Below are 14943 nucleotides of genomic sequence, written 5' to 3' on the forward strand. Positions count from 1 at the left end.
AACAAGGTTTTATAATTACAAAGGTCATGACATTGTCTTAGCTGTATAGAGTACTCATTAACAAGGTTTTATAAATACAAAGGTCATGACATTGTCTTAGCTGTATAGAGTACTCATTAACAAGGTTTTATAATACAAGGTCATGACATTGTCTTAGCTGTAAAGAGTACTCATTACCAAGGTTTTATCACTACAAAGGTCATGACAGTGTATTAGCTGTAAAGAGTACACATAAACAAGGTTTTAATATTACAAAGGTCATGACATTGTCTTAGCTGTGTAGAGTACTCATTAACAAGGTTTTTTAATTACAAAGGTCATGCCATGGTCTTAGTTGTATAGAGTACTCATGAACAAGGTTTTATAATATAATAATAACATAAAATAATAATAATAATAAATAATAATCAGAGAGGGGTAACATTACAAAGAAGCAATTGTTGTAATGGTTACACACTCGGATGTATTACGATCCCTTTTGTGGGGTGGGAGATGACAACCTTCACGTGGTCCACCCTGTTGTTAACTAATTGTCATCAAACAATACAGCTGTATATACGAATGTATATATAGCTCTATGCATCTAACCAATCTACCCCATCAGGTAAGATGGAATTTGACTCGATGAACTTTCCAGAATGTTCATGATCAGTCCATGAACATGCCTTAAACATGTTCATAACATGTTCATTAGAGCAGTTCATGAACCAAGTTCAAGAACTGTTTATCTGTTCAATTGATGGACATTTGATAGGGGAACAAAAGGGAAGCGACGAGTTCTTTATTGGCCGTTTAAAACCAGCAGGGTCGTTGCCAGGTGATAAAGGCCCGAGCAGAAGGCGAGGGCCTTTATCGCACGGCAACATACATTTAAAAACAAGTCACTACTCTTTTATTCCCATTCATTAATGCCCTTTTGTTAAAAAGCGCGCTTAGAAATAGATATTCGCGCGCGCTTAGAAATAGATTACGCCCTGTTACTAAAAGCTATGAATTGCGTGTTCGGCATGAGTATATTGGCATAATGTAAGCCTGACACGCGGAAGCCAGCCGGTTTTAAACAGTTCCAGCTGGGCCGAATTTCATGGCTCTGCTTACCGTAAGCAAAAAAATCAGCGCTTACGGAAGCAGAAAATTTTGTGTCTATGGCAAGCGTATTTCACGGGTTAGCGGCGAATTTTGTCTTTTGCGCGTGCCTACTCCACATTTCTAGGCATTCTACACTTAAAAGGCTAGCTCAGAAAGCCGGTTATAAACAGCTCCAGCTGGGCCCAATTTCATGGCACTGCTTACCGTAAGCAGAGAATCAGCGCTTACGGAAGCCGGGAATTCTGTGTATACGACAAGCGTATTTCATGGGTTAGCGGCGAATTTTGGCTTTTGCGCGTGCCTACTCCACGTTTCTAGGCATTCTACGCTTAAAAGGCTAGCACAGAAAGCCGGTTATAAACAGCTCCAGCTGGGCCCAATTTCATGGCACTGCTTACCGTAAGCAGAGAATCAGCGCTTACGGAAGCCGGGAATTCTGTGTATAGGGCAAGCGTATTTTTTTTCATGGGTTAGCGGCGAATTTTGGCTTTTGCGTGCGTACTCCACGTTTCTAGGCAATCTACGCTTAAAAGCCTAGCAAGTAAAACTTCATGAATTTTCAGTAAAACTTCCGTCTAAGCTTTCTTTGCCGTTTATGAACTTTAATGAATGATCATAACTCAACTGTGTATCAGCTCCCTGGCATATTATGTTATTTTTAGTATCCGTATGTCACTGCTAGTAATGCTCATTAACATAATTGTCAATCACTTTACTTTGAAGTGTTTTCTTTTGCCATTGGGTCTAATAAAGCTATAGTAAGTTTTAAAATGTTCAATTTATGTTGCCAGGTTTTTATTCATTCAAACTTACATTTATCTTCATGAAATCAAGTACAAACAATTGTTTTTTTTAAGGATAACCAATAAACAAAGCTATTTATTGAGGCAGAGAAAAATAGAGTTTAACATTCAGTGTACAAGTATGGCTTTTTAGTAAAATAAATGCATTGGTCATGTGAAACAGGAAACAACTGTGTGATGTTGACTGATCATTGTAAAAAAAATAAAAAATAGAAATACCCCGCCCTGTAAAACAACCGTGCATTGTTTTGTCAAAAATGTCAATCGAAAAGGTGCCTGTGTGAATTATGATTTGTTAACCTATAAAAAATCCGGAAAAAACCGTAAGTTCTTTGGTTTGTATCCCACTCCAGTGAATTTGTCTTTGTTCACCCCAAAATCATTTACAATTTGCCCAGTCAGTAATTTCCCTTGATATGATTTGAAACTTTGCACGGTGGAAGTTTTATTAAAGAGATAGTACACAGTAAAACATCTGTTTTGAGAAGTGTTTGTTTTAAAGACCGTTGGTTAACGACTCTTTGTTCCAGAACTTCAAACCTGTAGAATTAATCTGCAAAAAAATCATTTCAAAAAGTGATTGCGTTTTTAAAAACCTGTGTCATTTGTCTCAACATGGGAAGAATTGTCCCTATATATAGGAATACAAGCTGGAAAGCATTACCGCTGTAACGATTCTTATGTTCAGTTTGTGAGTGGGGTTCAAAACTGTTGCCCCTTTTTCATCCCCATAATTATGTACAAAAAAGGTGAAATGTTTCTCAAAATGCAATTATCTAAAGCTGTGTACTAAGCTTCACCGCAGTTATAAGTTTTTACTGACCCATTATTTGAAAGTTGAATATTATCTATAGGAATACAATCTAGGAGGCATTTTTTTTATAAAGGCACTGTTCACGTTTGGTAATTGTCAAAGCCCAGTATTATCACTTGGTGTATCCCATCATAAGCATAAAATAACAAGCCTTTGAAAATTTGGGCTCAATTGGTCATCGAAGTTGCGAGAAAACGGTGAAGAAAAAACACCCTTGTTGAACGATTTTGTGTGCTTTCAGATGGGAATAAAATACTTCTAGCTAGAAGTCTTTTAATATTTTAGTTAGAAATTACCCCTTTCTCAAAAACTACGTTACTTCAGAGGGAGTCGTTTCCCACAATGTTTTATATCAACAACAGCTCTCCAATGCTCGTTACCAAGTCAGTTTTTAAGTTAATTGTTTTAAATAACTACCAAACGTGTACCTTCCATTTAACGCTTCTCATTTTAATTTTTTGGGAGAATAAAAAATAGGAAGGATAATCCATACAGGAATATAATCTGAGAAGCATTACCGCGGTAATGCGTGTTATGATGGGGGGGGGGGGTCAAGCGTTTGTACCAGGAAGCGAAGTATAATTTGTTTCTTCTAAAATTTGCTATCTAATAAACTATCCAACTGCTGTAGGTCCTACTCTTCACCGCATGTATAAAGTTTTATGGCATTCCAGAGTTCAATATGGTCCAACTGTAAAGTATTTAGTCAAAATAGGATACAATAGGTATACAATCTGAGAAGCGTTACTGCGGTAATGCTTTTATACTCAATTTGGGGGTAATTAAAAGTGGTACCCCGTTTTCCATACTCTGTCGTGTGTACTTCTCAAACGATGCAATGTAGTTCCAAAGCTGTTGTACTTCTTACCACTTAAATTGTTTTGACATTAGATTTTCAGAGTTTCATTGTCACAATAGGAAGAATAGTTCATATAGAAACACAATCTGAGAAGCATTACCGCAGTGACGCTTCTTACATTAAATTTTGGGGTGGCCAGTTTCTGTTAAAGCCATTGGACACTATTGGTAATTGTCAAAGACCAGTGTTCCCACTTGCTGTATCTCAACATATGCATATAATAACAAACCTGTGAAAATTTGACCTCGATTGGTCGTCGGAGTTGCGAGATGACTATGAAAGAAAAAAATACCTTTGTTACACAAAGTTGTGTGCTTTCAGATGCTTGATTTCGGGACCTCAAATTCTAAACTTGAGGTCTCGAAATCAAATTCGTGGAAAATTACTTCTTTCTCGAAAACTACCCACTTCAGAGAGAGCCGTTTCTCACAATGTTTTATACTACGAACCTCTCCCCATTACTCATTACCAAGTAAGGTTTTATGCTAATAATTGTATTGAGTAATTACCAATAGTGTCCACTGCCTTTAAGCTATTTTTCTGTGCTTAGCAAGTTTTTGTGCTTCCAGGCATGAATGAAATTAGTCCTACGTTCCAGTCTATTTCCTGGCAGGCAATACATTCCACTGCTCATATTATGAACAATGCTGTATAGTAACGACCAAATAAATAGAAGGCTGGATTTCTGCACAAAAATATTGGAAAAAGTCATACAAATTGAACTTTGATAGCGCCCTCTATTGACAGGCTAATTTCATTATGATTCAAATTATATCGCCAATTGTTCTTCATCAATGTTCTCCAATAATTTCACGAAATCTCCTTAAAAATCACAGATTATTTTTCATCCATCAACCAGTTAATTCTCGCCCGTGCGTGCAGTATAAAAGTGAGTAGGACTTTTCTTATTTTGTTATTTCTAAAGATGGGATATTGGTATAAGTATGGGGCTCGTGATCAGTGATGATCAATCATTGATGGATGGTCTGCTGCGTGCATAGGAAAGTTTGTTATTTACCAGTTACAATATGGTAGTGTTTTACCGTAGTTACAGAAGTTCCGGAGTACTCAATCATCAAAGTTGTTGATTATTAAGGTTACTAGTGCTGTATTTCTTCTCTTTGGGCCTAATAATAATCCAGTTGATCTCATTGTTTTGTGTACATGCTGTATTGCCTATAAAAAAATAATATTAATAATTGACACTATAGGCCTAGATGTCCTATGTGTTTCGTTGTCTAAGGATCTGTGATGTGTGCTTTGTTTACCCACGCCTGCTTCTTCTATTCTGTGGAAGAGGTAAAGACATCATCAGTGGTAAAACTCGTTCATTTCAAAAATGGATGAAGGTAAGTGAAGAATTAACAACTTCTTCCCAATTTTCTCATTTGCTTTCACCGTTTTTGTTTACAGTACAGTACTCTTGATGTTGGAACCGTAATACTTACCTTCATTGGTGATGATCAGTGTTGTAGCCACGGTGGGCGACGGTGGGCGACGGTGGGCGGGCCTGCCCAGTACTGACAATTTCCGCCCGGCACTGTAGCTGAAAAACAGACTGCCAATACCACAAATAGTTCCAATGGTAGGTGTTGTATTGCATAATGGTCATCAGCCAGTGAGGCAGTTGAACATCTTCTGTGATTAATTTCTGGACAGAAGTTTTATTGGGCTGTTAAGTTTGTACAATGATGCATTAAAGCAAAATGAGTTGTCTGTCGACCCTTGTAATTTTTTATTTAATTTTTGGATATCTGAAAAAGCAAAAGCTATACTCTGCTACTTTGAAAACTCTAGGTTTATACAGCCTTTTGTTCAAAATTTATGAAAGGAGATAATACCCAGAGATCTGAGCAACTGAAAAAGGTTGAAAGCCCTTTCTGGTTAAAAACCCTTTACATCCACAATGCACATGTATCAACCGCTAGACAAATTGCTTAGGCCTGCAGACATCCCGCTCCTCCGCCCCTTTGACTTAATATCGGAGGAACCACCTGCAACCAAGTGGAAATGACCAAAAACACTTTTCCAAAAACAAAGTGTCACCCGCCAGACAAATGTTTTGCTGCATTTGGCCTGGCAGACGCTCTGCTCCCCCCCCCCCCAACTTTGTATAGGGAATGGTGTTATTGGTCATTTCAACTTGGTTTATGTGGCTCCTCCGATGTTTAACCCGGGGGTTGGGAGGGGAGGAGTCTGGCGGGCCCAATGCAGCAAAACCCTTTTCTGGCGGCTGATACTGGTTTGGGGAATAGTGTCATTGGTCATTTCAACTTTGTTTGAGGTGGTTCCTCCTCTGTTTACTTAAGTAGGGGGGGGGGTGTCTGGCGGGCCCAATGCAGCAAAACTTCTGTCAGGCAGCTGAATACTGGTATTAAGAATAGTGTTAATCGTCCTAATTCTCTATGGTCATTTCAACTGCGTTTCAGGCTGTTCCTCTGATGTTTAACCCAGGGGGGGGGGGGGCGGGTTGTGTCTGGCGGGCCCATGGATGCAGCAAAACTTTTGTCAGGCGGCTGATACTGGTATTGGGAATAGTGTCATCATTTGTCATTTCAACTTGGTTTACAAGGGGGTCTGATGTTTAACGTGGGGGGGGGGGGGTCTGGCAGGCTTAATGCAGCAAAACTTTTGTCTGGTGGCTGATACTGGTATTGGGAATAGTGTCATCATTGGTCATTTCAACTTGGTTTTAGGTGGTTCCTCAGATGTTTAACCCAGGAGGGAGGGGGGGGGGGGTGTCTGGCGGGCCCAATTCAGCAAATCTCAAGTCTGGCGGCTGATACTGGTATAAATTATAGTGTTATTGGTCCTTTCTCTATCTGGTCATTTCAACTGCGGTTCCTCTGTTGTTTAACCCAGGGGGAGGGGGGGGGGGGTTTAGGCCAATGCTGCGAAATTATTGTACTACTACAGCATACTTGTTGTTATTAAATTATGGGCTCTTACGTTTTAAAAGAATACCAGGTCGACGTGTGGGGCCAGGGCCGGAGCTCCAGAAAGGGGGAGTTTTTAGAATTATGTATTTCAAGAGGCGGTATCACTGAGTTTGGATTGAATTTTTGGTGCGTCTTCATAAACCCTTGGAGTATCAAGAAGACGATAGGCCTACCCATGCCGGATTAACATGAGTTGAGATTTGTGAGTTTGGTGTTATTTACCGAGCTTTGTTTGTTTTGATTGACTGTTTGCAGGGAAGAGGTTGAATCAAGGAAGAGGCTGAGTGAGAAGAATTCAGAGGACTTGAAGCATATGGATAAAAGACGAAGAGACAACCAGGTTATTACAGTTTGGAGAAATCTTTCCATAAAGCTTTGTCCTTTTTCTTGAAACTGTACTTAATTTTGGTCCAATTCCAATCCATCAAGTAATTTATTTATTTGTTTATTTATTTATTCACTTAGGCTCTAAAAACTTCAAAACACACAGCAACAATAAGTAGAAAAATGTGTAATTTTTACATTATTAGTAAAATAATTAGAGACATATCAACAAAAAGCAAGCAGAAGCCTATAGGGATTGCCCAATAGGGAACAAAATCACTATCCAGTTCTTGAATTGGTCTTAACGTTTTGACTAGCTTGCTCTAGTCATCATCAAGAGACTGACTCCGCAGTAGTGCAGTTAATTATGATCCTATAAAGCTAAAGTAGTTGTCCCAGCCAATTTTCTATACCTTCTGCCCGGGTATAGTTACAAAGCAGGACAGTTCTTTTCAGAACAATTCTCCAAAAAATCTGATAATCTACTCTTTGCGGTAGTAGAATAAAGAAAGACAGTTCTCTAAGAACAAACTCTACCTGGCAAGTAGAAACACACATGATGTTACCGCAAACCAAATATATATTGATACCTCACCATGCAATGCCTAAACTCTTTTGTACCCTTTGACTGATGAAAGAGGTTTCTAAAAAAATAATTGCCTTGTTAGTGATTTCCAATCCATGTTTAGTTTCACCTCACATGTAGGTACTTGTGAAATTTGTGTGTAATTTTGTTTTCCAAAAGACTTTGATGGGTTAAAACACAAGTGCTTTATTTGTCTTTAAAAAGACAAATAGTTAAGTATTTTCTGCAAATTATTTATTATGACCCATCAAAATTAACTAGGCATTTCTGAGCTTTTAAGGAACTGGTGGTTCTCAAATGTAATACTGTAAAAAATTAACTATGCCTAGTGATCAAATGCACACAAAACGTGCAACTACACATGTAGACCATTCAGACTGAATTTCTTCGTTTAACAGCAGCTGATGTAAATTTGTCCGATATTTGTCGTTTATTTTAGGTTGCGTGGAGAACCCTACAGAAGTACTTTCGACGAGCAGTAGCGTCTAGACAAACAGTAAGTACAGTCTTTCTTATGATTTTTCTCCTGTGGATGATCAGCGTATATTAATAGAAACATGGGTCTTTAACCAATAGTTCTTTTCCGAACCAACACTATTCAAAAAGAAACTCACATGGTGTTATCGCAAAATGTTCTTATAGTTATATTTCCACCATACAAAGTTTCAAATCCTACTAATGGTGGTGGGCATCAAATAGGTGGGGGTGGGGGTGTGACAAGGGGAAGGGGGGCACAATATCAAATGTCCCCCCATCTTTTTGACCACCTTAATCATGAAGCCCAAGTATTGCACTGTGTAAGACCAACCCCTAATGCCATGGGCATTAATCCTGGGGGCTAAGGATGACACAACTTTTTAGAAGGGTGGGGGACACTATATCAAATGTCCCCCCTAAAAATTGACCAAAGATTGCACCACAGAGCATCTAAACTGCAGAATTTTCCCGTGCCTATAAGCGGGTTGGACCCTATGCTATTTGGCTTCTCACACGAATGCTCAAACATTATGATTGATGCCATTGACGGGACACAGGGTTTGGTCTTATACAGTGCAATACTTGAGTTTCAAGATAAAGATGGTCATAGACACGGGAAACATTTGAGTTTGTGCCCTCCACCCTTCAAAAATGGGGGGTGGGGTGGGGGATAGTCCCTTCCACTGTTTCAAGGGGGAGGTGCAATTTTGTCAACGTTTGAGCATTAGTGTGAGAAGCCAAACAGCATAGGATCCAGGCCTGCTTAAAGGCAGTGGACACTATTGGTAGTGACTTAAAATAATTATCAGCATAAAACCTCACTTGGTAATGTGCAATGGGGAGAGGTTGATAGTATCAAACATTGTGAGAAAGGGCTCCGTCTGAAGTGATGTAGTTTTTGAGAAAGAAGTAATTTTTCACGAATTTCATTTCAAGATCTCAGATTTAGAAGTTAAGGTCGCGAAATCAAGCATCTGAAAGCACACTACTCCGTGTGACGGGTGTTTTTTTGTTTTGTGCATTAATATCTCGCAACTTCGACGACCGATTGAGCTCAGATTTTCACAGGTTTGTTATTTTAGGCATGTTGAGATACACCAAGTTAGAAGACTGGTCTTTGAAAACTGCCAATAGTGTTCATAGTCTTTATTAGGCGAGCGCGGACCCATGCCTTAAAGATTTCACACTCGCATGCTCACTCTTCGAGAGATTTGTGTCATGTATGTAGATCCGTACCTGAAGATGCTGTTAACTCAAAAGGTTCTACTGCTGCTTACATTTTAAAGGCTTTGGTCTGTTCCATTCTTTTTGCCTCTTGTTGGCCTAAAGATTGCACAACAGAGCATCTAGAATGACCCTTGCCGTAAAGGTTTCACACTAGCTTGCTCACTCTTTGACATGAATCTTTGACAAATTTGTGTCATAGGTCCCCACATGAAGATGCTGTTGACCAAAAAGGTTCTACTGCTGCTCACACTCTAAAGGCTATGTTCTGTTCCATTCTTTTTGCCTCTTATTGGCCTAAGATTGCACCAGGGAACATCTGTAATATAGATCAAACCAAATCCTACTTAAAGCATTTATAATGCAAAGTTTTCCCCAGGCCGGAAAAAGCTTTGCGTTCGCTTCATAGCATGCTCCATCTTTAATAGGTTTGCCCCACCCAACCCCCCAACCCCAACTACAATTCCTTTGATCCACCCTTGATGATGCTGGTGAGGGTAGGGATGACTTGCCGTCTGAGCACTATATATGCAGACACAATATGGATACGCAGCTATAATTGAGTTGTTTGTTAGCTAATAACCATGTAAGTTAAAATAATGGTGCGTCATATGTTATAGCTTGAAACATGCATAAATTCCAACTTCTCAGAGGGGGGTCATCACCCCTCAGACTGCACCAGAGAGCATCAATGGCCTAAAAAAAATCCCGGTGCCCTAAAGCGGGTTCAGACCCCACGCTGAAATGATATGATAAACGTTGCCCCCTCCCCCCCCCCACATCTTTCAAGATACATTTAAGCTCATGCTAATGGTCACTGCAAAGAAATAATAACAATTATGATCGAATGTTTTCTCATTTTCTCAGTTGCATGACACTCAAGAGGAGAAAAGAGCGGAGCTGGAGAATCAAATGAAGGATCTACAGGAAGAGCTGGCAGCAGAGGAAGACTCTGTAAGAGACACTGTTTTTCTTCTTTTTCAAGATTACATGTACATCTCAGCAACACGGTATTAAAGGGTTTGGATACTTTTTGTACAACACAAAACAGATTTACATTAAACTATCCGGTTTGAAGATAATGATGGTAGAAATCTTCTAAAATATTACTTGCTGAGGTTGTAAGTTTTGAGACATGAGTAAAACACTATCATGAAAGTAATTTCGTTTCTGCCTCAGGAAACAAAAGTTTTGTTTAGCATGTTAGACGTATTTACGCTACTCTCCAGAAAAAATTGCTCTTTGATTTTCACTTTTTTTTTCTCAAACACTTGAAAACTAGTGAAGTTAAAATTTCTACAGGTAAAGTATATTACATACACCTACATCTTCATTCGCAGTGAGTAGGGATTCATGTCATGGCCAAAAAACTTGATATACAAAAGGTACCAAAACCCTTTCAAGATACAACTTTGCATCTTTGAGGTCGTCATTCCTTTTATCAAGTGTCCCTGAATGAGAACGCATTTTGTTAACTCAACCAATTCTGGGTTTAATGTTATGAACCCTTACACTGATGTGTATTAAGCACTGTTTTCTGTGAAAAAAAAATATCACATGCAAATCACTCGAGTGGGATTTGAATGATGACCTTTGCATTGCTAAAGCAGATGTCCTGCAACTATACCACCGAGCTAGCCCGATGGCTAGAGGCAGCTCAAATCCTGGGTTTTAGAAACTGAGTGACCTTTAACCATATTAACATTAAAAAACATTATTGTGCCAGTAGTGAAAATTCTTGTTGTTTCTGTCCAAATTGCTTATTAGAAATGTAAAGTTATTGTGTAAATGTTTATTTTCCTTTGCAGCACGCAGCAGCGCTGGAGTGGGAGTATGATTCAAACTGCAAGCAGCTCATGAGGATCTCTATGCCAATCAGTCGTCATCCGAGGCACCTGTCATCATTGCCCATAGTAACGGTACCCCAGCCCATCAGGAGAGCCCAGAGTCTGCCGACCAGATCACCAATAGTAACCTTGAGGTTCAGTGGGTCATCGAGCAAAATCCCAAGGAGAGGTCAGAAGAGACCGGTGAGGTCAACCATATTGAAGACCAGTCGCTCAGACAGCGTCGTTTTTGTCACAGTGATGAACTTGGTAATGCGTCACCAAAGTCAGTCGGTTCAGAGCCTCCATCACCAACACGATCAACGGAGGAATCTCCAAGAAGAGATGCTGTCATCCCATCACCTTGGGGTTCACCACAGAAATCCCAAGGTGATGAGCTCTCTGCAGCGTTTCCTGGTCATCACACCAGAAGCATCTGCCATAAGAAAGTACCCGAAGAAGGCTCCAATCCCGAAGTTTTTTAATTAGGTGTTATTGTTTTGTTATCCTTGAGTTTTATACATGTTAACTGCAACAATGACGCTACAGTTGTACCAGTTGCTTTAAAATGTATTAAACCACCTCAGATGTATAATTATTTAACTTTGTCTTTTAAAGACACTGGACACTATTGGTAATTGTCAAACACTAGTCTTCACAGTTGGTGTATCTCAACATATGCATAAAATAACAAACCTGTGAAAATTTGAGCTCACAATGTTTTATACTATCACCCTCGTATGCAGTGCTAACCCCTAAATGAATTAGCACCGTGGACTTGTTAATGACTTTATCAAATTAGGTGACAGGATGCCATGCACAAAGCAAACCCTTTCCATATAAGGGCATGCATACAACAACAATTAAACAAAATTATATGATGTTATATGGGATAGTAGGGTTTGTATAACAAGCAAAACTTATAACAAGGAACAAAGTTATCTTACTGTTTTAAAGGCACTGTACACATTTGGTAATTACTCAAAATATATTAGCATAAAACATTACTTGGTAACAAGCAACGGAGAGCTGTTGATAGTATAAAACATTGTGAGAAACAACTCCCTCTAAGGTTTCGTAGTTTTCGAGAAAGGGTGTTTTTTTCTTTCATCAGTTTCTTGCAACTTCAATGAACAGTTGAGTCCAAATTTCCACATGCTTGTTTCTTTATGCATATGTTGGGATACACCGAGTAAGAATATTGGTCTTTGACGATTCTTACTACCAAACGTGTTCAGTGCCTTTAATGTTTTGTTTCGTTTCATTTTAAGATGTGTACTGTCTGTGATTGTATTAACAAACCATGCATGTACTTGTACAATTGCATTAACATCAGTGCCCAATTTCATAAAGCAATTTTTGACAAGCACAGACACATTTCTGCTTACCAGACTATACTAGCCAGTAACCCTGTCACATGGTCCATCTTATACTTGTATCCTGCTTAAATTTGCTCAGTAGACAAGGAAATGTTAAGCAAAATTTTCTGTTTAAGCAGCTACATGAAATTGGCCTGCAATGCATTATCACTATCGATATTCTTCAGCATTATTGTTTTTATTTATTTATTTATAATTTTTTTTGCATTTATTTGTTTCCTGAACTTGTTTATAGTTGTACAATTGGTGTTTGTGACTCAAACTTCTAGAAAGTGATTATTCTATGCTATCTATTCCGGGGGAGGTTTATGAAATGTTATTGCTGTTTCTGTAGAGTATTGAGCTTAAAGCTTTTAGTATCTTATTATTTCAGTTTATGTTGTATGCTATGTTTAATAAAAAGTACCACTTGGTGATCTTTAAATGAAAAACCAGAATAGAACCTAAGTTTCGTTCTACAATCCACCGTTCGTTACATTGTATAAAGTACTAAAATATCCAGTACAAAGCCTTTATATGGAACAAATTGATTGTACTTTTAATAGCGAGTTATGTTTGGATGAGGTAGTCACTTGCAAAAATAGGTTGACCCCAAAGGCACTGGACACTATTGGTAATCACTGTTAGCATAGAAACTTACTTGTTAACGGAGAGCTGTTAATAGTTTAAAACATTGTGAGAAATGGCTCCCTCTGAAGTAACGAGAAAGAAGTAATGTCCCACTAAAATATGGGCAAACAAATTATTTCGGGACTCACAATTTGCTTTTAAGTTCTCAAAATCAAGCATCTGAAAGCACAAGAGTTCGTGTAACAGCGGTGATTTTTCTTTCATTATGTTGCTACTTCGACGACCAATTCAGTTCAAATTTTCACAATAACCAAAGATGTCCAGTTTCTTTAAGGGGTCCAATATCACTTAAATTTACACATATCTTGATATTCACTCTTCACAACAAACAAAGCAACTATAAAAAAGTTCCACAATTTGTTTGCACTTTTGGTGAAAGTTCCACATTTTATTTATTTTTATTAAAACAAAAAAGTAGGCCCCTATCTTATTTTACTCAAACGAGATTTTGCATTTGGCAACAATGGGTAAAAATGGCATTTGGATAAGAAGTTGGACTTGGAAAGTTTCCCGCGCTTTTTTGTCCTTGTGTGTCTTTTTGTTATCTAAACTAAATTAAGGAAACAATGAGTGATGTTTCTGAGGAATCCATCCCTTTCTTTTACGTAACACTAAAGTAAGTTTTAACTAACTGTGTTGTAGTATACCATCGGCCTATTGAAACTTATAAATATATTATATTAATTTTATCATTTACCAATATTTTATGTTGGAGTTTTATTTAAATAAAGAAACAAGAACATTTAAACCAGCCACAATGTTGTGTATTGCTTGTTTTGTATTTCCTCATACCTCAGGAGACTTTATAGTTCTGAAAAAGAATCTTGCCTTTAGGAATTTCCTGGGGTAGAAAATCGGCCGTGTGACTTTCTCTTGGATCAAGGGGACATTAAGGGCAGTGGACACTATTGGTAATTACTCAAAATAATTATTAGCATAAAACCTTTCTTGGTGACGAGTAATGGGGAGAGGTGGCTGGTATAAAACATTGTGAGAAACGGCTCTCTCTGAAGTGCCATAGTTTTTGAGAAAGAAGTAGTTTTCCACGAATTTGGAGACCTCAGATTTAGAACTTGAAGGCTCGAAATCAACCATCTAAACACACACAACTTCGTGTGACAACGGTGCTTTTTTTCTTTCATTATTATCTCGCAAGTTCGATGACCGATGAGCTCAAATTTTCACAGGTTTTTATTTTCTGCATATGTTGAGATACACCAACTGTGAAGGCTAGTCTTTGACAAAACTGCCGCGGAGGTAACGGTCTAAAGTAATTCAATCTGATAAAACGAATCAGACAGTTTTACCTTTTTTAAAGTATTTATATTCACTTGATAGTATATTATTGTGCGAATTTATACCAAGTTTCATTAATTCGAGGAGCATCACACCTACAACAATTTGTTTGAGGCATGCGTTTCGAAAAGATCCTTAATCTCGGCGTTTGAGAAACTTCTCATTGATTTAGCTGGTTTATAGTATTTTCTGGACCCTGAACTGGGAAAATGCCTGCGTTCCGAAACGGCGAAGTGGAATAAGCAGCCTTTTAAGCCTGAATTGAAAAAAAACTGCGTTTCGAAAATATACTTAAGCCTGAACTGGGAAAATGCCTACGTTTCGAAAACATCTAAGTAATTTCGAAACGTAGGCAATTTCCCAGGCTCTGAAGCCTAATAAAACCGCCGTTTCGAAAATACCAGGTATTTTCGAAACGGCCGACTGGAAAAAGCAGCCTTTAAAGCCTGAACTTGGAAAATGCGTACGTTTCGAAAATACCTAAGTATTTTCGAAACGTAGGCATTTTTCCAGTTCAGGCTCTCAAAGCCTATTAATTCCAGTCCGCCGTTTCGCAAATACCCTAGTATTTTCGAAATGGCGGACTTGGAAAAGCAGGCTTTAAAAGCCTGAACTTGGAAAATGAGTACGTTTCGAAAATACCTAAGTATTTTCGAAACGTAGGCATTTTCCCAGTTCAGGCTCTCAAAGCCTATTA

General features: G+C 38.4%; 1 protein-coding gene across 1 annotated transcript; it reads left to right on the top strand.

The window, feature by feature from the left end:
- The first annotated feature begins 4641 nt into the window (after positions 1 to 4641).
- On the top strand, positions 4642 to 11617 carry LOC117289652. The gene is made up of 6 exons (XM_033770872.1): positions 4642 to 4661; positions 4979 to 5150; positions 6760 to 6844; positions 7854 to 7910; positions 9983 to 10069; positions 10924 to 11617. The coding sequence occupies exons 3-6, from the start codon at positions 6818 to 6820 to the stop codon at positions 11428 to 11430; spliced, it is 678 nt and encodes a 225-aa protein (XP_033626763.1). The 5' UTR covers positions 4642 to 4661; positions 4979 to 5150; positions 6760 to 6817; the 3' UTR covers positions 11431 to 11617.
- Positions 11618 to 14943: the final 3326 nt, after the last annotated feature.

Source organism: Asterias rubens, chromosome 4 (assembly GCF_902459465.1).
Source record: "Asterias rubens chromosome 4, eAstRub1.3, whole genome shotgun sequence".
Classification (NCBI taxonomy): Eukaryota; Metazoa; Echinodermata; class Asteroidea; order Forcipulatida; family Asteriidae; genus Asterias; species Asterias rubens.